Raw genomic sequence first — 26,064 nt, 5'->3', positions numbered from 1 at the left:
ACAAATTATTATTTCTTCCCATTTCAAAGATATGGCATCTGAAGTTTAGAGGCCTGAATTCAACCGTCCACATCATCAGATAGTATATTACAGACTCAACAAGTAATATATGGCTTTGCCTGACTTCAAAGCCCTGTTCTTGACGTAAGCATATGAGTAACAATGGTAGTACCTTAATTTTTATCAGCTCACTAAATATTTATATAAGACCTACTATGAAGGGGAGATAGAAGGGTGCAAGGTGGGGTCATGGGAATAGGAAAACATTGGAAGGGAGAAGGAGAATTAACAAAAGCTAATTATGTTTGAAAATGCCATAATGAAACCTAATTTACGAAAGGGCTACTATATGCCCTGCACTGTGTGTGCTAAGTCTTGGAGATTTAGTGGTAAAGAATTAAGGTGTGTTCCCAATCTCATGGAGGATGTAGTCAGAGAGCAGGGGAGGACATAAAAAAGATAGGCATAAAACACATGATTAGTACCATAAAAGATATGAAGGGTAATAGACGAAACTAGTGGGAAGACCTAATTTAGTTTGAGTGGTCTTCAAAGACCCTTCAGAAGCTGAAAACTAGAAGATAGCAGGGTGAGGGCATCATCCTGACCTTTCCAGTAGATGGCTTAGGATACAGCTGAGTCCCATGTCCTCAACAAGGTTCTTCAGAGAATAGAGGTGCACTAATAATGACCACACCGGGCTTTCTAAAGGTTTCTGAGCATGTCCAAGCACCCTACACTATGCATTGGAAAACAGCTTGTCCAGAGATGGAAGTGGCAAACTCAGCTAGCCAACCTGTTTCAAAACTTCCGAACCTACTGCCCATCAATTCTCCAGACTTATTGGCCCCAGGTGTTAGGAAGCTCTCATTATTGTTCTTTGATTGGCTCTCTACATTCTGAGACTCAAGGAACAGATATTCCCAGGTAGAAGATCTTAGACTGTCTGCCCATGATTAACTTCGTTTTATGCCTGTAAGTTATACCACATCCTAAAGACGCCGCTGTCCTAGAGAAAATTTGTTCAGGCTTTTGACCAGCTGCTAAGGAAACCTAGGAGGTTCCCCCTGCTCCCCAGCCCACCCCCAAAGATGCATATTTCCATTAATTTCTCTTGGCATTCTGGGCTTCTCTCCTGATTCCCCCCATACCTGATCCTGTTCCCCTTTTCCCTCCTCCTCCTCTCTTCCAACCAGGTCCCTCCCTCCCTCCCTCCCTCCCTCCCTCCCTCTCTCCCTCTCTCCCTCTGCCTCCCATGATCATTTTGTTCCCTCTTCTAAGTGAGACTGAAGCATCCTCACTTGGACCTTCCTTCTTGTTAAACTTCATATGGTCTGTGAGTTGTATCATGGGTATTCTGTACTTTTTGGCTGATATCCATTTATCAGTGAGTACATACCAGGCATATCCTTTTGAGTCTGGGTTACCTCACTCAGGATATTTTCCAGTTCCGTCCATTTCCCTACAAAATTCATGATGTCCTCGTTTTTAATAGCTGAGTAGTATTCTAATGTGTAAATGTACCACATTTTCTATATCCATTCTTCAGTTGAGGGAAATCTGGGTTGTTTTCAGTTTCTGGCTATTATAAATAAGGCTGCTATAAACATAGTGGAGCATGTATCCTTGTGGTATGGTGGGGCATCTTTTGGGTATACACCCAGGAGTAGCTGGGTCTTCAGGTAGAACTATTTCTAATTTTCTAAGGAACTTCCAGATTGATTTTTAAATAGACAGGGTCCCCAATGAAAAGATGGGGCCAACCACCTACCTTCAAAATTTTTGGCCCAGAATTGTTCCTGTCTAAAAGAAATGCAGGGACAAAAATGGAGCAGAGGCTGAAGGAAAGGTCATCCAGTGACCAGCCCAACTTGGGATCCATCCCATGGGCAGGTACCAAACCCTGACGCTATTACTGATGCCATGTTGTACTTGCAGACAGGAGCCTAGCATGGCTGTCATCTGAGAGGCTCTAGCAGCAGGTGACTGAGACAGATGCAGATACTTACAGCCAACCATTATACTGAGGTCTGGGACCCCTAAGGAAGAGTTAGGGGAAGGTTTGATGGAGCTGAAGAGGATGGCAATCCCATAGGAAGAACACGTGTCAACTAACTCTCAGAACTCCCAGAGACTAAGCCACCAACCAAAGAGCATACACAGGCTGGTCTGTGGTCCCTGGCACATATGTAGCAGAGGACTGCCTTGTCTGGCCTCAGTAGGAGAGAATGTTCCTAATCCTCTAGAGACTTGCCTCAAGGAAGAAGGATGCTGGAGGGGACAAGGTGGGGGTGGGGCTAAGGCTGAGTGAGTGAGTCAGGGAGCTGGTGAGTGGGTGAGTGGGTGGTAGAGCACCCTCTCAGAGGCAAAGGGGGAGGGGGTGACAAACTCTGGGAGAGGGGACTGGGAAGGAGGGCAACATTTGGAATGTAAATAAATAAAATAATTAAATAAAAAGAAATTGAAGGAACAGGATGACTTGGGAGTGATTACAGCAGACCTGGGATTAGAACTCAAAGAGTTTATTCTTAGAACTTTTTCAATACCAAGCTTAGAGGTTTCTCAGGAATTCTAGAAAATGCCTTTTTGGCAGAAGCTCTTTGGACTTAAATAAAGAACATATTAAAAAGATGATGAAAAGAAGCTTCCTAAGATCTAATGAAAATCAAGATGCTAGGCACAGTACCAGATAATTTAACATATTGATATGACTATTTAGATTTTTGAGACAGGGCCACAAGTAGTTTAGGATGAATTCATTATATTGTTAAAGATGACCTTGAACTCTTAATCCATTTCCAATGTGCTGGTGTCATTTGTTTACACCACTACTGTCTTTCCAGTGGTTTAATCTTCTTAAAACACCCATGGAGAGTCAAGTGTAGAGGTTCACATTTCTAGCCTCAGCATCTGGGGAACCAAGGCAGGGAGGAGGGTGGTTGAAGGCTGGCTATAACATCTGAGTTTCAGGTCAGTCACGGCTACATAATGAAACACTGTCTTAAACACAAAAACAAAACCCATGAAGGGAAATACTATCGACATTTAAAAGTTGCTGGAACCGATAAAAGATATCATAGTCTTACCTCCAAGCCAGTGTCTGCCCTCAGGAGTGCCTGAGGACTGAACAGGGAGGGATATGCACCCCTCAGGTTGGAAGCATTACCAGTACTCAGTGACTGCTCTTGAATTGTTATGGCTGAGTCAGTATCTGCCCTCAGGTGTGCTGAGCTATCTACCCCTGCAGGTTGAAGCATTATGGGCACTCACACTCAGCCCGAAGTGATAAATTTTAGGGCAGAAATCCACCAAGACTAGCAGCACTGTGTCTCTTCCTGTGGCTCGTGGGAAAGGGAGGAGCGATCCTTCCTTTATGCAAAGTCAGGTGTCTAATGGAATGCTTGCTTCATTCACACTGAGAGCAAATAATCACCTAGGTAAGGTTCAGGAGCCTGAGCTGGCTGGAGAATTCATTATTCTCTCTGCTCCTGTAGACATAATCGCTTTTGTTGGGGTCTTTATAGAAATGATTTATATCTTTGTTGTTTGTATCCTTTATGTATGTGTGTATACAATTAGGCCACATGTAAAATACATTTTCAGGTATCTGTCTTTCCATTACATGGGCTTTGGATTAAACTCAGTCTTGGCTTTACTGGCTAAGCCATCTCACCTGCCTAATTTTTTAAAATCTCTGGGTAAATCCAGGGGTGTGGTTTAGTTATCAACACTCAGGAGGCCGAAGAAGCATTGCTATCATGAGCTCTTGGCTAGTCCCAGGCTTGCCTAAGCTGTAGAGCAAGTCGTCTCTCTCAAAAAGTACCTCCCCCATATTTTTGTATATAATTTGCATCTGAAATTCTGTTTGCCAATAACTATGAAATTATTCACATTACTAAAATCTTCCTGTGCCAAACTCTCCAACAAATTAGATCACCCTCAGATGAAATGCTAATAAAAATTAAAGCTGTAGCCAGTAGCATGCGTATATTTGGGCTCAGGGCCAACAGACAGGCCATCTGGGTGTAAGAAAATAGGCTAATGGCTGTGGAATCTGGTCTCTAGCGGCTCCGCTGAGAGCTGACCTCAACCACGCTCCCTCAAATTGATTGCCTTCCAGGTTATGATTTCTCATCACAGGAAACTTCTTTGCCCAATTCAAACCCTGTGAGTGAAAAAAACGCAAACACGGGAGCAAATGCTGCTCCCCATGCCCCAAAGCCCCTTTTGTCAGGGATCCCAAATGCACCCCAGAGAACTGCTTAGCCTGGAAGGGCTGGTCCTCATCGCATACCATACATAGGTGGAGGGCTTGTTATTCAATTCCTGGCCTATGAGAGGATACCCCTATTGTTTCTGAAAATGCTGACCAGGACCTTATTTGTAACAAAGATCCCTCTGCCCCACAATCCAGTTAAGGCAGGAGCAGGAGCAGGAGCAGGAGAAGATAAGCGCTTGGATGAAGGGCAAGATGGATAGGGCTCGCTCTGCCCCAAGCCCTGCTGATACCAAGTGCCTTTAAGATACAGCCTTTCCCATCCTAATCTACAAAGGAAACAGGAAAAAGGAACTTAAAACTCCCTGTGCTCAGACAGAAATGAGACTGTTACCGCCTGCTTCTGTGGTGTTCCTCCTTGCCTCCGACTTGTAAACAAGAGCGAGTAGACCATGCGAGTGGGAAGTCGCAAAGTTGTGGGTTTTTGAAAGGCTCCCAGGGACCTCATGCTCATCTGTGGACGCTGGATGGGGAGATCTGGGGAAGTATGGACTCTTTAGCCGGCTTAGTTCTCTGTGGAGTCAGCTTGCTCCTTCATGGTAAGTTTTGGCTTGATGTTTATTTTTTTTGTGTCATGTTTTAAAAACAGTGACTTTTCGCCTTTCTCTCTCTCTCACCAAACCTTCAATTTGGTGACGCTGACACTGCTTTTCTGTGACTCTCCAGTTTACACATGCAAAGGTTTTGAAGTTCAGATTCCCCGCGGCACCAGCTGGGTTTTCTAGCCATCTCTTGTAGATAGATATTGCCTCCTGGGTTGCCAACGGCCTCTCCAGGACTGAGTAAGTCACCAATAAGTCATTTGAAGGGGTCTGTTTATTCTGGTATATTCTTTCTTGGCTCTCATTCTGGTTTTTTCTTATCCATAGCAACAAAATCGGGTTGTAATTACTTTAAAGAAAGTCTGCAATGATTTTTTTTTTTTTTTTGGTAGAAACACAATTCTTACCTAGCAGTGTACAAAATGTCGTTGTTAAGTAAAAACAAGATCACTTTTCTGTAAAGATTATATATATCGCCATCCTTTTTAATTCTAGTCGTCCAATTGAGGGCTTTTTGTCTTTTAGTTAGGGGTCCAAAAAGTTAGGACTATGCCACTGACTTTAATTTTTTGATGTTTCACATAGAATAAATCATAAAGATTAGTCCTATGAAGCTAACTAAAATGTAAGCAATTACCAAGCTCACTGGACTCAGTATTTTGCCAAGTCCTGTAGAATGGGCAACCAGGATGAGCTTGGGTTTTGTATATCACACTCTACACAGTAGGGTGCCTTGCAACCTACCCAGCATAGGTAAATCATGCCGGGAGAAACATCAGGACCCAAACTGCAGATCACAGTGCGTTATCATTGCCACAGGATTCCCACATTGGTTTGAAAATATTCTAATTAAAGTGATAAAAATATAATTGACATAGGAGATGAATTTGGGAAAAATTTTACCAAACTTAATGGTGAGGCTATACACAGTAATAGAATTTGATAAAGGAAACATTTTTGATGTTACTTTTATATTTTTCTATATCTTTAAATATTTTGTTAAGTATTCAAAAAAATTAACTCAGTAAAGTGTGAATAACTGTGTACAATTTTTCATATAGCTCTTCAATCTGATTTCAACAACTAATGTATCATAAATTTAATAATATTTTAAGAGTAACACAAATTGCTTAAAGAGTATCTAAGATGATGTCAATTACTTATGTAGTAATTTATATTAGTTATAGTATATTATAATATAACATAAAACATAATATATTGTTACACATATGTATTTGTCTTTATATTAAAGTAGAGGTACATTGATGTCTTTGTTATTATGTACTTTTAAATAATTATTAAGGTTCCTCGTTTTCGTCTTGCTTTCCACAAGTCACACTGATCAGTGATATAGAATATGGGACTGATTTTATACCAGAGATTATAATAATACAAAGTCTAAGTGTCTACTTTCGCTCTGATGTAGTTTTAAGTTAAATAAATTAATAGTATGCTCACATACGCATGTGTACAAACATACACACAGAACTGTTTTAACTTACTCTTTCTCCTTAAGTGATTTTGGTATGGCATTTTGCAATATAAGTTTAGAAAAGTTGTCATAAATTCATACAAAAAAGTTCTGGTGTGAAAAAGTTGTCTTGTTAATGCTTGACTTTAGTTCCTTGAAACTGATTTCGGGGGGTGGGGGGGGATGACAAGAAGGACACAGAAAGCTTAGTTTCTGCTGAAGGTCTCTGTTGATTCCTAACTTACATTCTGTATCTAAGCTTCCATGAAGATGAATGCTTGAGGCTTGGTGACCACAGACACAGCCTCAGGAGTTCTTTCTTTAAGTCAGACTCTAACAGTATACTTCATTAATGTGGCAGGGGATAGAGAGCTTATATGTATAGTCTACTTGGTGGACTCTGTACCTGCCTCAATAAAGGTTGCTCTGGGTGGCAAAGCAGCCTGCTACTACACAAATTGGAAGAGGCTGTGGCTTCCATAACAACTCAAGATTCTGGTGCTTGCTCCTTCCACTTGAAAATTATTGGCAATTTCAGCTTACAGACACGTTCTCATGTAACTTAGTGGTGTTACCTCCTCCTTAATTGCCTATCTGCACCAAACCTGGCTGCATGCTCTAAAAAATTGTATACACTTAAAAAAAACCTACCTCTTCTGTTTCATCATGGATGTCCTATCTGATTCACACTGATAGGAAGTCTTCAGGTCACACATCTTCAGCTGTCCTTCCTGTCTTGTGTGACATTTTAAACAACTGGATTCAGAGATAGCAGAGATGTTGTCTGGACTGGCAAAGGAAATGCAATAGTAAGGTCAGGAAAGTGGTCCCAGGAGGAGCCTTCTCTTTGGACTGGGATCAGGACACCTTTTGGAATTGTTTTCCAAGGGAAGATCTGGGCTTCTTCAGAAACTCTGTTTTCTGACCATTGCTGCCATTAGCACTTCCCTCTCAGCCCTGCCCTGAGAGAACTTCCAGGAAGAGTCTAATTCTTCTAAGACATCTCTCCAGGAGGAAAAGAATTATCCAAGTCCACCTCAAAAGACTATGCTGAGTCCTTTTAGAACAGTGTTCTCAGCCTTCCTACTGCTGTGACCCTTTAATATAGTTCCTCATGTTGTGGTGACCCTCAGCCATAAAATTATTTTCGTTGCTTCTTCATAAATGTAATTTTGCTACTGTGATGAATTGTAGTGTAAATACCTGACTTGTGACCCTCAAAGGGATCATGACTCAGAGGTTGAGAGCCACTTCTCTTGGGGCTTTAGATAGGTTGTCTCTGAATTCTTCTGAAGATAATAATTTGTTACTTACAGTTCCACCCTTCAAAAGATAGGTGTGACCAAGTTACCTTTGACTCCTAGTAGGAGGTTTTCTAGTAAGCACACAGAATCAGGATTCAAGAAAGTTCTTTAATCTGGAACGATGGGCCCAAAGCAAAAGACATCATTTTAAAAATAGTTAAATATCAACTTTGTTATTTGGGTTAAAAATAGATTATGGATATTCATTATAGGAGAAAAAATGGTTAATTTAAAATTTTTGTGAAAAATAAGTAGGCTTTGATAAGACACAAAATTAATAGGGGCTATGCTTGTGTGAAATATGATGCATAAATTAGGTGCAAGTGAGAAATGATATCATTTCAACATGCTGTTACAGTATACCCTTAAACATCCCAGAGAACCCTCACAGCAAACTAGCCGGCAAGATTCAACAGTTTAAAACATGGATGAGGAATCGCAAACTTGAGTTTATAATATCAAAGCCCAAAGTGGATAATCTCAGCACGTTCACCATTCATCTTTTGGGATGAGAATATTCATTTCTCAGGGTTGCTCTAAGGATCAAACATGATGCTGCATGTCAAATGTCAGCCAGTAAGAACTCCCTCAATTAAGTCAATGTAATTAAAGGAGACGTCTGCTACCAGCATCTCTGCAAAGCAACAGTGCTACTATCTTTCCCAGCATGTGGGTAAAGTCTCAGCACTTTTATTCTTTTCCCACAATACCTTAACATGGTTGAGCCCTTCAAGGTTTTATTCATTCATCCCTGGTCATGGTACATATCAAGACCACCTTCAAAAATCTATACATCCTTTTGTCTCAGCCTTTGTTCATGGAATCTTACCCTTTTGGAAACCAGCAATTTAAAATTTTAAACTTATTTTATTTGTATGGATGCTTTGGGTGTATCAGTCTATGTACTGTGTGTATGTGTGTGTGTTTGTGTGTGTGCCCTTTGCCAGTGGAGACAGGAAGAGGTCACTGGATCCCTGGGATTCATGGAGTTATAGACGGCTGTAAGCTGCCATATGGGTGCTGGGAATCTAACTTGGGTCCTTAGGAATGGAAGCCAGTGATCTTAACAGTGCAGCCTTCTCTAGTCAGCACTTCCTCTTCATGGCTTTCTCCTAATTCAGTGCAGCCAATCAATGTATTGTTGAGTTTGGGGCAAGTAGAATTAACTCAATTAGATTCTTAAAGTCTTTTACAACAGATGCCATTCATTTTCTATTCTTATCAGTGCACGCATTTGACTTATAGTGATTTTCAAAACTGAATAGATTTTAACAGTTGTGGTAAGGAACAATTGGTGTGGAGGGGAAAAGTCTGTTGTAGACAGGATTGAAGCCACATCGAAGTAATATTTATAGTGGATGGGTTCTTATACAATGAAAATAATAGTTATCGTTATCTTAAAGGGTAAATTTTTAAGTAAAAAGAACATTTCTTTCTTTGGACATCAAAATAAATATAAAATAAATTATAAATTCTAAAGGATGTTTAGCTAGATTTTTACTTAGTATTAGGCATTTTATAATTGTTGCATACTTCCTTTAACATATGCAGATGTTTTATTCAATAGACATCTAATGAATTTTTTGGTGTTCTTATTTCTAAGTCTTTGATTTCAGTCAGTGGTGACTTATTGGAGATGTACTTTGGGTCATGTACAGTACCAGAAACTAAGAATATAAACAAAGGTTGTCCACTCTCCCTCTTTACCTTACAATGCTCGTGTTTCTAAAGGAAAAATGGCTGATGAGTTGTAGGATTTTGTGACAAATGATTTAGTTGTAATTTATGCAAAATAAAAACATTTACAAGTATGACAGATATATTTCTTAGATCCAGTGATACAAAATGAGATTACAACATCTAAATTGTATATAAACATTTCTGTTTGTGTTTTGCTTTGCTGGGGATCAAATTCAAGGCCTCATGCATGTTAGGCAAACACTCTATTAGTGAGCTGAATTCACAACTCAGAGGCACACACCCTTTATACCAGCCTTTAGGAGGTGGAGGCAGGAGGATTAGGAGTTCAAAATGAGACTGAATTGCATAAGGCATTTAAGTCTAGCCTGAGCTACACAGAGAGTCTCTGTTTCAACAACTAATGTCTGGGGACGTAGCTCAGTAGCAGAGTATATGCTTAGAGTTTACAGAGCCCTGGGGTTGTTCTTTAGCATTATACAAAATTCAAATTAGAATTTAAATGTACAGTAAACATTTAAGTAAAAGTCTAACCACTATAATGACTTCATTGACTACTTATTTAAAAATTGAAAAATGACATTGGGAAATTTGCAGGTTGAAGTTTTCTTTTCAAGAGCTCCTAAACAATCACGAATATTTTCAAGAATATTTATGAGTTGCACAACCATTTTTTGAGACTGGGTCTCATTGAAAGCCTTGGGCTGGTTTGTAACTTTGTACTCAGGCTGGTGGTGAACTTGAGATTCTTCTGTCTCCGCCTCCAAGGTGCTGAGACTGCAGGAGGCCTACATGATGTTAAAACTGAGAAGAAAAACAAAAATAAAAACCAAGACTTTCCATTAGAGGAAGCAACCCAAAAGACAGCTGGGAGTATGAAACTGCAGGAAACGGAGCAGAGTTGGATTTAAAGTATTAAATTAAGGTTGGGGTCAGCCTAGGAAGGGCCTTGGAGACCATTTTAATTAGCTTGTACTTTGCTCTCAGTGTGTTGCAATTTAGCAGGGTATTAGTCATCTGGGAGAATCACTGTAACATTAATGTGGAGAATGGGTTAAAGCAGAGGAGATTGTAGGCCGGTCCAGTATCGCTTCTCAACCTTGTTGGGAAGAAGGCTGCAAGAATGCCGAGGAAGTTTGAAACAGCCTTAGAAGAAAATGCAGGGTTAGTGACTGGTTGCATACGGGGGCGGGGAGCAGTATTCTGGTTTGCATGGAGGCAGAGCCATTCCAAGTGCTGGGAAACATGGCAGAAGCATCTGGTAGAAGGGCAAGGATAGAGCAAAAAATGATGGTTCTCTGTGTGTTGATGTTAAGATTGCATTTAAAGGGAAATGCTGAGCAAAATTTGTCTTTTGAGATCTGAAATTCAAAAGAAGGGAATTAGGCAAGTGACTGCTACATAGATATCTTGATAGCCAGGGATTTTTTTTTTTTTTTTTTTTGAGTTAGCAGCCAGGGGACAGTAGAAACTGCAAAACCAATCCATAGTTTTTCTTGAGATTTTTTTAGACAGTTGATGTTGCTAGCCACAGAGTTTTAAGGGGGGAGGAGAGTAAGATGCAGGCACCAGGGTGACAGGCTGCAGGCCTGTAGCATTACTCTACAGATGAGATTCTTTACAGAGAGCCAGGCAGCTGCGTTGGCTAAACCAGATCTGGGAGGGGGCCAGATCAGCTGGCATCACTCCCAGCCTCCAGGAAAGGCAGCATCTAAAGTTGCCTCCCTTATTTCTGGAATTTAAAACTGATAACCCAATTCCCACCAGCCAGACCAGGCTCTTCCTTAGCTCACATCACAAACACAGAGGATTATTTTTTTTTTAGATGGAGCCATGCTTGCTTCTCTTTATATCTACCTCCAAGACCTATTTACCTCTCTCTCTCTCTCTCTCTCTCTCTCTCTCTCTCTCTCTCTCTCTCTCTGTGTGTGTGTGTGTGTGTGTGTGTGTGTGTGTGTGTGATACACATGGAAGTCAGAGTTTGGTTTGGTTCTCTCCTTCCACGATGTGAATCTTAGAGACTGTGAGCAAGCACCTTGTTGCTTGCTATGTCTCTTCAGCCGTCTGACCCTGTTCCTTCCCCAAGGCTGTGGAAGCTCGACTGAAGCTCAGAATCTGCCAGATGAGCAGAATCTTTCCTCTTTGGCACATTTGTTGCTGATGGGGAATGAATTCCCATGGGGACACGGTTGACATGGTGTGGAAGTGACAGAAATGGAGACACAGAGAGTCTCTGTTTCAACAACATTTATGGATCAGTCACAGGAGTTGTTAGGCTGAGGGATGTTGTGGGTGGCTGCTGTTTGCTCCCTGTTTGTCACAGTTTCTTGTTCAGGGCTTGACCAGGGAGGTGTGTGTGTGTGTGTGTGTGTATGTGTGTGTGTGTGTGCGTGTGTGTGGTGGTCACACCCATCTCAGCAGATCTGTCAGCTTTCCCGCTTTTGTTAGAGGGTGATATCACGCTTCCTGGGGGGAGCTCTGGAAGACAATGAGCAGCCACTTTCCTCTAGATACAATGGGCGGAGTCAGGAAGGTAGTATTGACATTGCTGGGGCCTAGGAGCTACTACTCACTGCTCTGTGGCCGTCAGATGGTGAACCAGCGTAACCTTGGCACACAGGCCTGGCTTGTACAAGGCGTCTGGCTGCAGGGCCAAAGAAGACTCCACCCTAGAGACAGGAGTACTTCAGACATCTGGGAATCTGGGATGGGTTTTAAATTCATATCCCTATATCAAAAACAACCCCAAACAAACAACAACAATGAAAAAAAAAAACCCAGTCCCCAAAATAAAACAATAACTGTACTAGGAATAACAAAGATAACAAACACCTATGTGCCAAGTCGTTTAATATGACTCTCAACATCCTGTCTAGTAGGTGTTATTATTCACTTTTTAAGTACCAAGGTAACCAAGGCTCACAGGGTTAAATTACTTGTCCAAAGCTAAAACATGTGGTAGGCATCAACTATTTGGAACTTCCTAACATATCTACATTAAAAAGATGCCATCCCTTCTCACTGTAACTCTGATGGAACTGTCACTCGGTGGACACAGAATGTCCTTTCTATTGAAGAACAGCAGATGGTCTATGAGGAGGATATGAAATCCAACAGGAGTTTAGAATCAGCCTGGGACTTTTAATATAAGATGTAAGAGGTCAGATCTTCCCCAAGGTCAGAATCCCTGGCCACTTAGGGAAGCTGGTGTTTAGGAAAAGAACTGGGTTGATAGCTGAACAACACTGTAACAGTCACAGATGTTATTTAATGTGGGTCCAGCATCGTGGGACCAGAGATCCATCCCTGTACCCTGTAATTACATGGACTTCATTATTTGTTTGGACTGTTTTGACTTGGTTTCTGTCTTCTGAAAGTGAAGCATTCTGAATGATCACATGCCTCCTGGGAAATGATGGAAAACAAGAGTTAAGCGAAGAATGACCTGAACACACAAACTTTGAAACACGCCTCTTGGCTGCTGACAAGGTCACTTCAGGTTGTACCCTCAAAAGCAAGGACAACATATGCTTTGGGGCAAGGGTTTTTAAAGTACAACAGCCTAGCCGTACTTGCTACAGTGTCAGTACGTGATAAGCATTGATGTAATGGGATGGTCTTTTTAACTGCTTTGTGTACAAAGCTGGACCCTCTTAGGCTGGCTGATGCTGGTGCGTTCAGTGCAGGCCTCCATTCCTGAGCTAATCTGTTTATGTATGTGTGGGGCTGACTCTGACTACTTTGACTTCTTAAGACCGTCTTTGTATCAGGAAAAAGAGAAGGGCTTAAAGCTCTGGGTTCTTGGGCTTCTGTTAAAAAAGCTGGGTTGTTGGGTGGGGAAATTCTTTGCTTGTGACTCATTCAGACAGCAAGGTGGAGCCCCCTACTTTCCCCAATCAATTTCTAACTTCTTGTCTCTGGGTCTTGACTTAGCAGAGGCTCTAAGATGATTTGTCACTTGTAAGTATCCTCCTTATTTTATTTATCCCAAGCCTGTTGCTGTCTCATCAAATCAAGCAGAAGCTGCCACACTTCTTTTACTTGTGGGGGTTTGGATGTAGGACCTTATGTGTGCAGGTTGAGCATGTAACCATTGAGCTCTACACCTTGATAGACTGCTTCTAGTGTGATTAAGCTTGTTAGTATGTCATAATATTACATGCTCAATGCTTATGTGTTACAATAGCTCTGCTCACAATTTCTTTCTCCTAAATCCATCCCCCCCCCATCTCTGTTCTTTGTGTCCCTACCTCCTACATCTGAAAACACTTACTACTCTTCTAAGGTTGATTTAATCATCCTCCAATTTTCATATTCAAGCCTCCAACGTCAGAATCGAAGAAGGAGAAGGTGGTTGTGTCTGAACCTCTTGCGATGCCAGTCTTTGCCCACTGACTGCGTCAGCTCCTTGCAACTCTCAGACCTTCACATGTTGGAGCTGTGCTCTGTTCATGCTGGGTTCCTTTCAGTTTCTAAATATTTACCTTCAAGCCTTTGTGTACTTTCATTTTGCTGATTGGTTTTTGTCAGCTTGACAAAGCTAAAGCTTTCTGGGGAGAGGAATATCAACAGGGAAAATGCCTGCATCAAATTTGCCTATAAGCAAATCTGAGGGACCATTTCTTGATTTAATGCTTGATGTGGGAGGATCCAGTCCACCATGGGTGGTTCTGCCCCTGGGGAGGTGGTCCAGGATGCTATAAAAAAATAGACTGAGAAAATCACCAAGCAGTGTTTCTCCATGGTCTCTTGAGTTCCTGCCCTGACTTCTCTCAGTGATGGACTGTAAATGTAAGATAAAATAAACCCTTTGCTCTCCAAGTTGTTTTGGTCATGGTATTTATTACAGCAATAGAAACATGACTAACACACACACACTCACACACACATGTATATGGACAAAAACTGGCAAATATATGTTCAAATATAACCAACCATTATCTCTATCTATCTATCTATCTATCTATCTATCTATCTATCTATCTATCTCTATGATCTTTCTCTGCCTGGAACAACTTCGTTACCTCTCAGACATTAGAAGAGAATCTCTATCTAATAAGAGCAGATAGATGCATGTTTGCTGCAATGAAGAATTCTGGGAGAGGACAGGGTGTCACCAAGAGGGTGGCATTTGAGAAGGACAAATAGCCTTATGGAAAATCAGTAGATGTAAAGAGTGGAGGAAGATATTATAAATGCAGAGAAAAGCATTAAAATAGAGGATAAAACATCTAAGAACTACTTCTTCAGTTCCTCAGTATGATGTCACTACAATGAAGAAAGTGCTAAACACTTTCTAAGGAAATTTGTCTTGAGATGAGATGGAAAGGAGACACTTATATGGGGCCTTTTTGGATGTAGTGTGAGGCCATGAGAGGAATGAAGGCATTCCAGGCCTGTCTAGAAAGCAAGAAACAAAAATCAGTGTAGGTCCAGGAACACCTGGAAAAGGGAGCAAGCTCTTCTCTAATCATGCAGCTACTGGTAAGTTGCAGGTGCTCCTATAAATTGATGCTCACCCAGGATCCTGTAAGCCACCTAATTAAAGTCATAGGGTCCCAACCTTCTGCTAAAATCCATGAAGGTAGGAGGACATCAAGGGGTGATGTGGGTAGAAGAGAACACACAGGGTCTGCCCTGAGAGGATGAGTCCAGGAGAGAGGAGATTCAATAAGAAATGGTGGAGGTATTGGCACAGGAGAGAGAGGGCCTTGACAGTTTGAGTATGAGGTACTGTTGTTGTGAAGTGTTTGCAGTGACTGGGCCAGGCTTTGGTTGAGAACTAAGGGACTAGATCAGGTAAGCATAGTTTGCTCTCTCAGAGGTGTCTCCTGCCTGGCAGCATTCTAACTCCGTGTGCTTTTCTATGAGCTTGCTTAGAGGGTGAGCTATAAGGAAGAAGGATCCAGGTCCTTCTCTACCATCATTGACTAAATATGATGGACGGCCGAGCAGGAGTCTGAGAAAGGTGGGGCTGTTACATAACAGATACTGTCCAGGTCCTCCAAAGCAAGGAATTATTGTAGGTTTCTGAATGCATCATAACATGAATGGGTGGGTTTGGGGGGGTGTTGTGATACTCTGTTATTTAATACAACAATCAGATTGGAATGATTCATGCTTGTATATAACATTATATATGGCTCATGTTTACTCTCATTATTCTCTTGTGCCCCACCCCACCCAAAATGACCTGTTTTTGCAATTCGGCTTCCTCCTGCTTTCATATACTTTGACAGGGGGTTGTGACCCTATGACTTTAATTAGGTCACTTACAGGATCCTGGGTGAACATTTATTTATAGGAGCACAGGAAACTTACCAGTAGCTATGTGATTAGAGAAGATGTCTCTTCCTTCCCCTAGAAACCATTAACTGCCCATAGTTCCTCATGGTAGGTAGGGCCTAATGAATCCTTCACCCAAGCAACTTTTTTTTTTTATTATCAAATCATAATTTTTACTTTTTAACACAGGGGTTATAAACACAAAAATGCAGGATGTGGGGAAGGGGATGACACAGGAGCATAGCTGTTCAGGGGGAGTACAGATATCTTTCAGAACAGGGAATCAGCTGGGTAAAGGTTCAGGGGGCAGGTCACTATGACTCTGCCTATGATTCACTTGTCCTTGTCTAAGTTGGTACTATCCACCAAGGCTGCCTATTTACAAGGTCTATGACTACTCAGGCTGGTAGATTTCCACAAAAGCTGCCTGTTTACAATAGCTTATAGCCATCTGTTTCAGTGTTTTTCCACAGAGACCCAAGACTTTGTGTTACCAGGCATGTATGTCAGGCCTAGTGCTGATTTTAGGCCTTTAGTGTATAAACAGGGCTGCCCCTAACATCTCCTCCCTTCTCCAAGTATAGAAGGGCCATGGCGATTCAAATCTTGCCAAGGCGGGGATAGAGGCCTGACCTCCAGTAATTAAAGGGGACCTTGTAATGGCTCTGGTCCTACTGTCATTGTCCAGTGAGGCATGAGGGTCATACCCATCCCGATGTCTTTTTCCTGGAGAGGGGATACTTTTGACATCAACCCCTATGCAGTTAGGCTTGTCCCTCAGGGAACCCAGAAACATATTTTTAACTTTTATTTATATTCCCTTGCAGTGCTTAGCCTCACAGCCTAAGCAAGAATTTAGATCGCCAGACAGAGGGGGTTCTGGGTGGTCCCTCACTGCTTGGTCTAGGGGGCAGAAGTCCCCTCTTTTAGGTTGGGTGGAGATGAGACTTGGGAGCACCCTGGATAGAGTAACAACCTCATCTTGAGTCTCGTGGTCCTCCATAGCTAACTTATGATAATGTATCTGAATAGATTTTGCTATCAGATTATTTATCTATTGTTTCACAAAGTTAGTCAGCCTATTTACGGCCCAGGGACCAAAAGAAATAAGCAGAAATAACCCAATTAATGGTCCCAAGATGGAAGGAAGTAAGGTTGACAATCATGGAGAGGTTGAAAACCAATTCTTATACCAGCTCTCATTTTTCTCTTTTTCTCTCTGTCTTTTCTCAAGACCTTCTCTGGCCTTTTTCATGCTCTCTTTAATCATTCCTGTTTTGTCTATGTAAAAGCAGCATTCTTCTTTAAGGGCTGTACACAGTCTAGAGCTGTACACAGTCTTTTCTATTGTAAAAGAGAAAATCAAGTCCAATAAAGTCCTTTGCAATTTTTGGAGATTGCATCAGACAGAGAAAGTGTTGTCAGTCTCTAGCTGTTTGACGTCCTTGTCAAAGGCCCATTGGAGGTCTGAGTAGTATAAGTCTGGAGGTCAGCATCAGGATTAGACCTCCTAACAGCAGACATCACCAGTGATTCATTTTTACCTGGAAAGGAAAAAAGAAGGGAATTCTCAGGGAGATTTTTCTTCCCTGGATGTCAATTGTTATTCATCTTATTTATAATTAGGCCTGGTTTTGTGGGGGTATCTATTTATTTCATTAGTCTTTTTGGTGGCCATTTAGCTGTGCCTTCTGTGGTATCAAACAGGCATATCAATCCTCGGCATCATATGAGAACTGGGTCCTGGCCATTCCATTTAAGGGTAAGAAGGTCTTTCCACATAACTGTGGCATAGTTTTTATTGGTCTCAGTGATGCCAGAGGCAGTCAGTGGCAGATTTGCCATGAGCTTTCAGTTTTAGAAAGTTAAAAGTGAACAAGGCACGCTCCTTTCACCCTCAGAGAGTCATGAAGACACTATTTAAAGAAATATGAATCTTTATTAATAATCTTTTTAATTGAAGGACTATTATAAAGCAGCCAACAATTAATCAATCTATATAATATATCGATTAATGATAGCTTCTACTTTTTGTAAAATTACTCCTCTTTTGTCAATTAATTGTTGAGGGAAATTAGGATTTGCATCTTTCTTGAGAATATTTTTTTGTTTTGTTTTGTTTTTGTTTTTTTCGAGACAGGGTTTCTCTGTGTAGTCCTGGCTGTCCTGGAACTCACTTTGTATACCAGGCTGGCCTCAAACTCAGAAATCCGCTTGCCTCTGCCTCCCAGCTGCTGGGATTAAAGGCGTGCACCACCACCGCCTGGCCTCTCTTGAGAATATTAAACAGAGACTTAAATTCTTTTGTGAAGAGCTTAAAATAAGATCTTAGCTAATAAGCATCTCCTGGAAACTTTTGAAAATCGTTTGAAATAAGTAAACTATTTTTTTTTGCCAGACCCATTATCTGTTTTTTTTTTTTTTTTTTGGATATTTTACGTATTTACCTTTCACTGTTATCTCCTCTTCCATTCTCCCCTAAAACCCCTTATCCCATACCCCCTCTTCCAATTTTTATGAGGGTGTGCTTCCACCATCCTCCCAATCCCGCCTCCCTGCTCTCACATTCCCCAACACTAGGGATCCAAACTTTCGGGGGACCATGGTTCTCCACTTCCACTGATGCCTAATGAGGCCACCCTCAATTACCTATACAGGTGGAGCCATGAGTCCCTCTCTTTGTGTTCTCAGGCTGGAGGTTTACACCCTGGGAGCTCTGGTTGAGTATTTTTATACTCCTTCTAAAAAGAACCAAAGCACCCACACTTTGGTCTTCCTTCCTCCTCTTGAGTTTCATGTGGTCTATGCACTGTGTTGTAGGTATTGTGAGCTTTTGGGCTAATATCCACTTATCAGTGAGTGCATGCCATGTTCCTTCTTTTGTGATTAGGTTACCTCACTCATGATGATATTTTCTAGTTCTATCCATTTGCCTAAGAATTTCATGAACTCCTTGTTTTTAATAGCTGAGTAGTACTCCATTGTGTAAATGTATCAAATTTTCTGTATCCATTCCTCTGTTGAAGGACATCTGGGTTCTTTTCAACTTCTGGCTATTATAAATAAGGCTGCTATGAACATAGTGGAGCATATGTCCTTGTTATATGTTGAAACATCTTTTGGGTATATGCCCAGGAGTGGTATAGCTGGGTCCGCAGGTAACACTACGTTCAATTTTCTGAGGTACTGCCAGACTGCCAAGCAACTCTTAACTGCTGAAAATCATGGAATCCTTGAACATTTTTTTTTTTTTTTACTACCTTTTCAAAAAAGAGAGACAGAAATACAGCTCTTGAGAATTAAAGTGTCTTCATTTGAGAGCATGTGGAAGGCAGAGTATGTAAGTGCTTAAAGCATGTCCTGTGCGGTTGTCAGGCTTGCCTTTTCATCCCTGCTTAATGCTTGTGTTGGTTAGTTATCACTGTGTAAGAGGCCACTTCCCCAAGTCAGTGGCTAGACTGATGTAGAAACAGTTACTCACCTGGGTTTTGTGCTGCTTGTGCTTGTGCATCAGGGTGGCTCTGCTTCAGCTGGAGCAGCTGGAGCAACTCTGCTTGCTCCCAACTTGCTGCCAGTATGAAGTGTGGGCTGTGTGGATGGCTCGGCTCACACTCCCTCCTCCTTGAGCCAGCAGGTTACAGTGGGAATTTGTTTTCCTAATGGTGTTATCAACCATTGAGAGGTAACAATGAAACAAATGAGTGAGATTTCCTTTAAGAACTTGGTTTAGGATAGCACTGCCATTCCTAAAATATATGCCATGCCTAAAGTCAAGGACTAGGAACTATACTAGACTCCCGAAGAGGCTTAAAACAAATACAGGGATGTAATGAGGATGGAAGAATTGGGACCAAGAGTTCGACCAAATACACTTGCTGTTATCCTTGAGTATGAGAAACTTCGTTTGTAAAGCTTTCATCATACGAGTACCTTCCTTCTGGGACTCTGTGGGGAAGAATGTGTGCATAGATTCTAATAGCCGTCATATAGAGCAGTGCTTGACTTTAGCAGCCATTAAGTAGATGTTAACATTGTCACTAATTTTATCCACCTAACATGACTATGCATACGCAGAGTAGCGTAGGAAGGTTTGATTCCATGAATTGGCAGAGTTTCAGCCATTCTACCAGCAGCAGAAAAACTCCAAGGGGAAGTCTTCTAAAGAGCCCTCAAACAATTCATTTATAATTTCACTTTCTCTGTCTTAGAAGTACCTCAGGGCCACAGACTCAAATCCCTACTCCCAGCTCGTGCTTGCTTTGTTCTGCCTGGCGTCTCCACTCCTCCATTCTGTGTATCTCATGCCCCATGTCAGCACTACAATGAACACAAACACCTGCCAGGAGGTGTGGAACTGGAGCCAGTAACAAACGCCAGCTGTAGAAACTCTGCCACGTCTAACAGGCCTGACCACCGAGTGACTCTAGACTAATTCCAACATGAGTAATATGTGAGTCCCTCCAGCTGCTTCTGGGAGCAAATAAAAGGCAGCACTGTTGCCAGCCAGGGAAGGATTCCCTCTGACTGTATCACAGTTTTCCCAGGGATGGTTTTCTCTGGGGAGAGCCAGTGACTTGGAGTAGCTTCTATTAGGCATCCCCCAAATCTCCAACAGATTAAGTTTTGATGAAACTCAAAAGCATATAACCCTCACGGAGCCCACTTTCCCACTTTACAAAAAGTGATTAAGAAGTGGGCAAATGAATCTGGGCCAGAGCCCCATTCATCTGCATGTGACCTTGGACAAGTCATATCCTCTTTTATGGAAGAAGGATAATGATGTTACCCACCCTAACAAGGTGTGAAATGAAACATGACCAATGCCTAGCAAATACAGATTAATAACAAACATTCAAAAACTGTTAGCTGTCCTTATTTCCTGTCTCTCTGAACAATGAGGCTAACTTTTCCCTTGAGCTTCTGTCTTTAAGAATCTGTGTCCAGCACTCTCCCTTTATCTGTGGTTTTGTTTCCCATGGTTTTTGTTATCTGTTACCCTCAGGCCAAAATATTGCCCAGGAGGCTCCAGAGATAATTGCAAAGTTTTGGCTGGTCAACATTGTGACTCAAAATCTCTTCCTGTTCAGCTGCTCTACCTCACACAGACCTTTGTCCAGTGTATCCACACTGTATGCACTATCTGCCCCTTAGTCACTTGAGTCACGATCTTGGATGCTAGGCTAACCATTGTGGTATCACAACACTTGTATTCAAATAATCAGTTCTTTAAAATAATGATTGAGAAGTGCCAAACTAGTAACGGTGGCAAGGTGGATGCTCTAAAACACAGGCAAAATATGTATAAGATGTCATCTATATTGGGAAAGATTTTTTTATTTTAAATTGATTATTATTATTCTTAATTATTATAAACAAAAGAAATTTCTTGATTATACTAAGCCACCAAACTCTCCTCATCCCCCATGTTGACCAAACAATGCATGGCCAACATTGAATGCAGCAGTGCCACAAAACCCAGTAGCGGTCATCACAAGTTCATGTAAGGCCCAACCCTGCAACTCTGGTCTCCTCAACACCTGCTAAGCTATAACTGTCTCAAATCATCTTCAGCTTCACGACCATTAAAACTACTTTCACCAACATAAATTCAAAAAAGACTTGAATGTTAGGATAAGAACAATTTGACAAAGGGGAATTGTTCTTAATTCTTATAAGAACTTTTTATATATGACAAAGTTGTTTGAACTATTACAAAAATTTAGTAGCATGTAAATATAGCCCAAATGGTTATTACTACTTCATACTGGGTTTGCCTTACCAGGAAAAAATATTATAAGAATCTTACAGTAATTTAGCTAACATGGAAATTGAATGAATTTTAACATTTTCCATTGCAACAAATACACACACACACACACACACACACACACACACACGTGTGTGTGTGTGTGTATTCTGAGGCTGCCAAGAATCTATGGAATTATGATAAAAAAATCCCAAGAAGTCATGCTAACTTTACTGTTGTATATCACATGGCAAATGTTATGTGACAAGTGCTTAGTTCATAAAAGCACTAAATGGGTGTGTGAACTTATAGAAAAAAAGCATGCATGGAGTTTGGTACATTCTGTGATGTCAGACTTCTACTGAGTAACATGGACTGCTTAGCTATTCCGTACCTCTCCCTCTCAGCACACTTCTTGGCTCCCCAGCCAACCCTTTTTACTCTAGTTCTATTTTTCCCTAAGAGAGCTGTTTGTTTTTTGTTTATTTACTTAGTGTGTGTGTGCAGGTGGGTAGGTTAGAGTACAATTTATATTCTCTTCCTTCCATAATGTAGGTCAGAGGTCTTGTAGATATAATCATGAATAAAACACATAGTTTGCTGCAGAGAATGTTGGTATTGCAGTGTGAGTTGAAGCTAGATAGTCAGTAGGTTGTTCATGGTAGCTATGTTCTGTAAACCCTGGGCACAGGACTAGCATTCTGCCAACCTCTGATCACAGCACTTTCATTAGTAGATGAATACGTAACTCTACCTGTTTATGGCAAGTCATTTTTTTTTTTTTTTTATGCTGAGGAAACCTCATTTAACATCACAACCTTCTTGTGCTTAGGAAGCTAGGCAGTGCTAGAGCACTGTGCTTGGAGACTTGCAAGCAAAGAAGCACAAAAATGCAAAAAAAAAGTATCCCTGAAGAAATTAAAAATAGATGGTTTGTAGTATGAGAGCTGAGCAGAAGGATACCTCTCCACCCAAGCTGGGAATCTATGGTCTCTGCATGCATTCAAATGCTTGGGAAACACTGGAGCATGGATTGTGAGGATACAGGTAAACCTGAGCTGGTATGTAAATTCATAGAGATAGCATCTGTAAATAATCAGGGCTCTGTTTGCACACACTGCTCTGCAAAACAAAAGCAAAGTAGACCCAATGTCACCCAGCTTCTTTTGGAAGTTTCATCAGGATTCTGTATTTCTACAGAAGCATGGCTTCCTGTTGTCACCCTGTCCTCCACTCTCTACTCTGAATGGCTTATCCACAGATATGAAGTACTTTTTTTCCCCATATTTTGGCATCAGTGTGTAAAGAAATGTGAAGCCACAGCTGCCCAACCCGCTGCTGTCCACAGCAGATTAGCTCATCTTGGAAGCACGGGTCCCAATTTCTGCAGCTTCTAAGATGCCTGTCCAGTCCCGAGCCACACAGATACACAAAAGTGATTAGATTTCCACCAAGCCCATGAATCTCAGAAGAAGATGTCTTTGAAATGCTTTATTTTGCAAAACTGCTGTGTTAACTTTAATCACTGTTTTTTTAATGATACAACAATGTTTTATAATTTTGTCCCATATGATGTAAAAACTGCTTCCTAATGATTCTAGTAAAACCTTTAAAGATACTAGTTTTTGAAACTTAGTAAAATAATTATGACTTTTTATATTAAAGAATAAAGACATGGTCTTCAGCAAGATAAACAATTGAGAGAATTCTGAAACAGAATAGTGTTTTAGCTATTTAGAAATAGCTCTACTAGGTCTTAATGTGGGTACAATAGGCTTTATATTTTAAAATGATTATTGTTTTTATGTGGATGGATTTTTTTTTTTGCATGTGTGTTGTGTACCATCTGCCCTTGGAGATCAGGAGACTTCAAATTCCCTGGAACTGGAATAACTGATGGTTCTGAGTAGACATGTGGGTACTGGGAATTGAATCTAGGTCCTTTGGGGAGGGGGATGGGAAACAGCTAATGCTTTTCATCTGAGCTCTCCCCCAAGCCCCTGGAGTAGCTTTAAAACCATGGAGGGCAGTGTCAAGAGTTTGAACACAAAGATCATCAGAAAGGGCAAACCAGATATGGATTTCTGAAGTTTTTAATATAGTATAAAGAATATAAACTCATGAAGAAGGAGAATGGTAGTTATAGGAATCTGGTGTTTTGTTTGGAAAAAGAGTTATTTAGTAAATACATCTCTTCCAAAGCAGAACACAAAGATGCATGCCCATACTTAAAACAATTGTAGAGGCTGAGGCAGGGGGGATTGCCACAACTTTACAAGACCAGACTTAGTTACATAATGACAGGACAGCCCAGGCTGCAGAATAAAATCCTATCTCAAACAAAAACAGAAACAAAAACAAGCAAAATAGCCTACAAAAACAGCAATAAATCAAGCCATCACACAAAGATGGATCTTTTAAGCTTAAAGAAATGGAGGAAACCACAAAAATAAAAGACTTGCCTGACAGGGAAGACACTTTGATCATCAAAAGTAAAAATCAGTTTACCTTGTCATATAAATACTAATTCAAAAGTGAATTCTAGAGATATACACCAAAATAAGAAAAATAATTGCAACAAATATGGCAGATGACAAATGTTAAACTGATGTTTTGTTTAAAAGTCATTGAAATCAATAGAATAAAATAAAAATAGGGAAAAGAAACAACAAAAAATGTCCCCAGAAGGGAAGTATAGCTGGCAAATCAGGGTACAAAGGAGTTTGCTCTAAAACTTATTCAAAGCGAGAGATCATTTTCCTGTCTCATAAGATAAAAGATGAGAAACCAGTGAGAGTGTTCTGTAATGTGCACCAGGTTGATGACAGGTGCCCTCTCATCGACCACAACCTTTTAGAAAGCAACTTGGCATTGTTGAACAGGAATCTTTTCAAATGTTATGATAAGGCACAGCAAACACTCAAAAGATACAATTGTGTCTGATATCAGCTGAGGGAAGAAAAATTTAGGCAGTAGAATTCTAGATAGTGGTTTTTTCTTAAAAAAAATTTACTTATTTGTATGGACACCTGCTTGTCTTTATGTACACCACAAGTGTGCAGTACCATAGAAGTTAGAAGAGGGTGATGGGTCCCTTGGGACTGGAGTTATAGAGCATTGTGAGCTACTTCATGTGGGTGCTGGGAACTGAAGCTGTGTCCTCTCTAAGAACAGAAGGAGTAGCAAATGCTCTTAACAGCTGAGCCCTTTCTCTAGTCCCTAGAGATTAATTTTAAAGTGTAGCCTTTGTGTGTTTCAGTGTCAGATATATATTTTTATAATTACAAAATAAGCTCATTCACACAAAGAATCAGATGCACAGAAAATTATTTTGTATAAACCAGTCAGTAATATTAGACAATATGTTCCCTTAAGAATATATTAGTATCTACACACAGATAATAAAAGATAGGCAGAGACAGGATTGGATGTTTTAATTGGAACATCTGTTAACTACTGTCTTTAAACACAGTTGTTCTATTCTGTGTTGTAAAATGTAGCTGGAAGAGAGAAAAATCAGAGTCTTAATCACAGATTATTGACCAGAATCTAGAAAGGACTCCATAGGAAGCAAGCTCACAGGGTTAATTCTGGTTTCCCATGTTGCCATGTTACAATGTCATGTAATGTCTCAAACATACATTCCTTCTGTCTCTAGAATGCTCATGGTTCTGTCTTTACATGAACGAAGGAATATGGAAAGAGGAAAGTATGAAGGTAAATCTCAAAAATGGGATTAGAATATCAAATACACATTACTTTTATTTTAATTAAAGGCTGAACAGGCCATGATTATTTTTAGGGTTGGGAAATAACTGGGAATACTCAAGAACTTCTGGCTTAATGAATAATATCATTTACTCCTGGCTCTGTACTTTGTTTCCATCTTCCATATAAGCCTTAGAAGCTACATCAATTGACTATAGGGAAGATGACAGCACCTCATAGCTGATCTCTAGTCTTCCACCACGACCCCTTTGTCATTACAATTAGCTCGTGATTCAGCCAGCAGTGGAAGTCTGAGCTTCTGGTTGTTGCCTGTAAATACTTATATCCAAATCAGCTACTAGAACATGCTACCCTTTGACAGCTCTATTAGACTGTAAGCTTGTGGCTTTTGTACTGAGTTTATAGAAGTCCCAACAGTGTACTCCAGGAGCTGCCATGCTGGCTAGTGTGAAGGGCATGTCTGGGACTCTTTGGAGGCTCACCTCCTTCGTCAACATCCTCAGTTACTTAGACTCCACTGCTGACACATATTATAGGATATGTTCTGGCAAAGACAATCGAGAACCTGAAGTGATAAGTAGATGTTCTGCTTGAAAAAATTATTGGTTAAGGCAAAGGTAGAAGCTTGCATTAGCAAGTGGAAGATGAGGCATGGAAAGTTGATGTGCATCTTTCACTTTCTCTAGGCTCAAATCATATAACACACAAAGCAATAATTTGCTGTGTTGACTATTCTAACAGAGAGGACGTGTTTTAATGAACAAGCCTTATGACATTGATTTTACTTATGGCAAAAGCTTTATACAATATATTCTGATCATGTTCTTCTCTCCTCAAATTCCTCCTAGATCCTCCTTACCTCCCTACCTACTCAACTTTGCTTTATCTCTCTCTCTCTCTCTCTCTCTCTCTCTCTCTCTCTCTCTCTTTGAAATAAATAAAAATCAACAAACAAAACAAGACACCCCCCACATAAAAACAAAGAAATCAAAATAAATAAGCAAAAGACCATT

General features: G+C 40.7%; 1 protein-coding gene across 2 annotated transcripts in view; it reads left to right on the top strand.

Moving 5' to 3' along the window:
• Positions 1-4,412: 4,412 nt before the first annotated feature.
• Positions 4,413-26,064, top strand: part of Tek (TEK receptor tyrosine kinase) — a 117,087-nt gene continuing 95,435 nt past the window's right edge. Inside the window, exon 1 of one of the 2 annotated variants that reach the window (XM_034503307.2) lies at positions 4,413-4,815. In XM_034503307.2, the coding sequence (XP_034359198.1) occupies positions 4,764-4,815 (52 nt within the window). In that variant the 5' untranslated portion in view covers positions 4,413-4,763. The remainder of the gene's footprint in view (positions 4,816-26,064) is intronic. The other variant, XM_034503306.3, reaches the window with a different exon arrangement.

Source organism: Arvicanthis niloticus, chromosome 5, assembly GCF_011762505.2.
Source record: "Arvicanthis niloticus isolate mArvNil1 chromosome 5, mArvNil1.pat.X, whole genome shotgun sequence".
Classification (NCBI taxonomy): domain Eukaryota; kingdom Metazoa; phylum Chordata; class Mammalia; order Rodentia; family Muridae; genus Arvicanthis; species Arvicanthis niloticus.
Note: the sequence above shows the minus strand (reverse complement) of the source record. Positions and strands in the feature narration are given on the sequence as shown.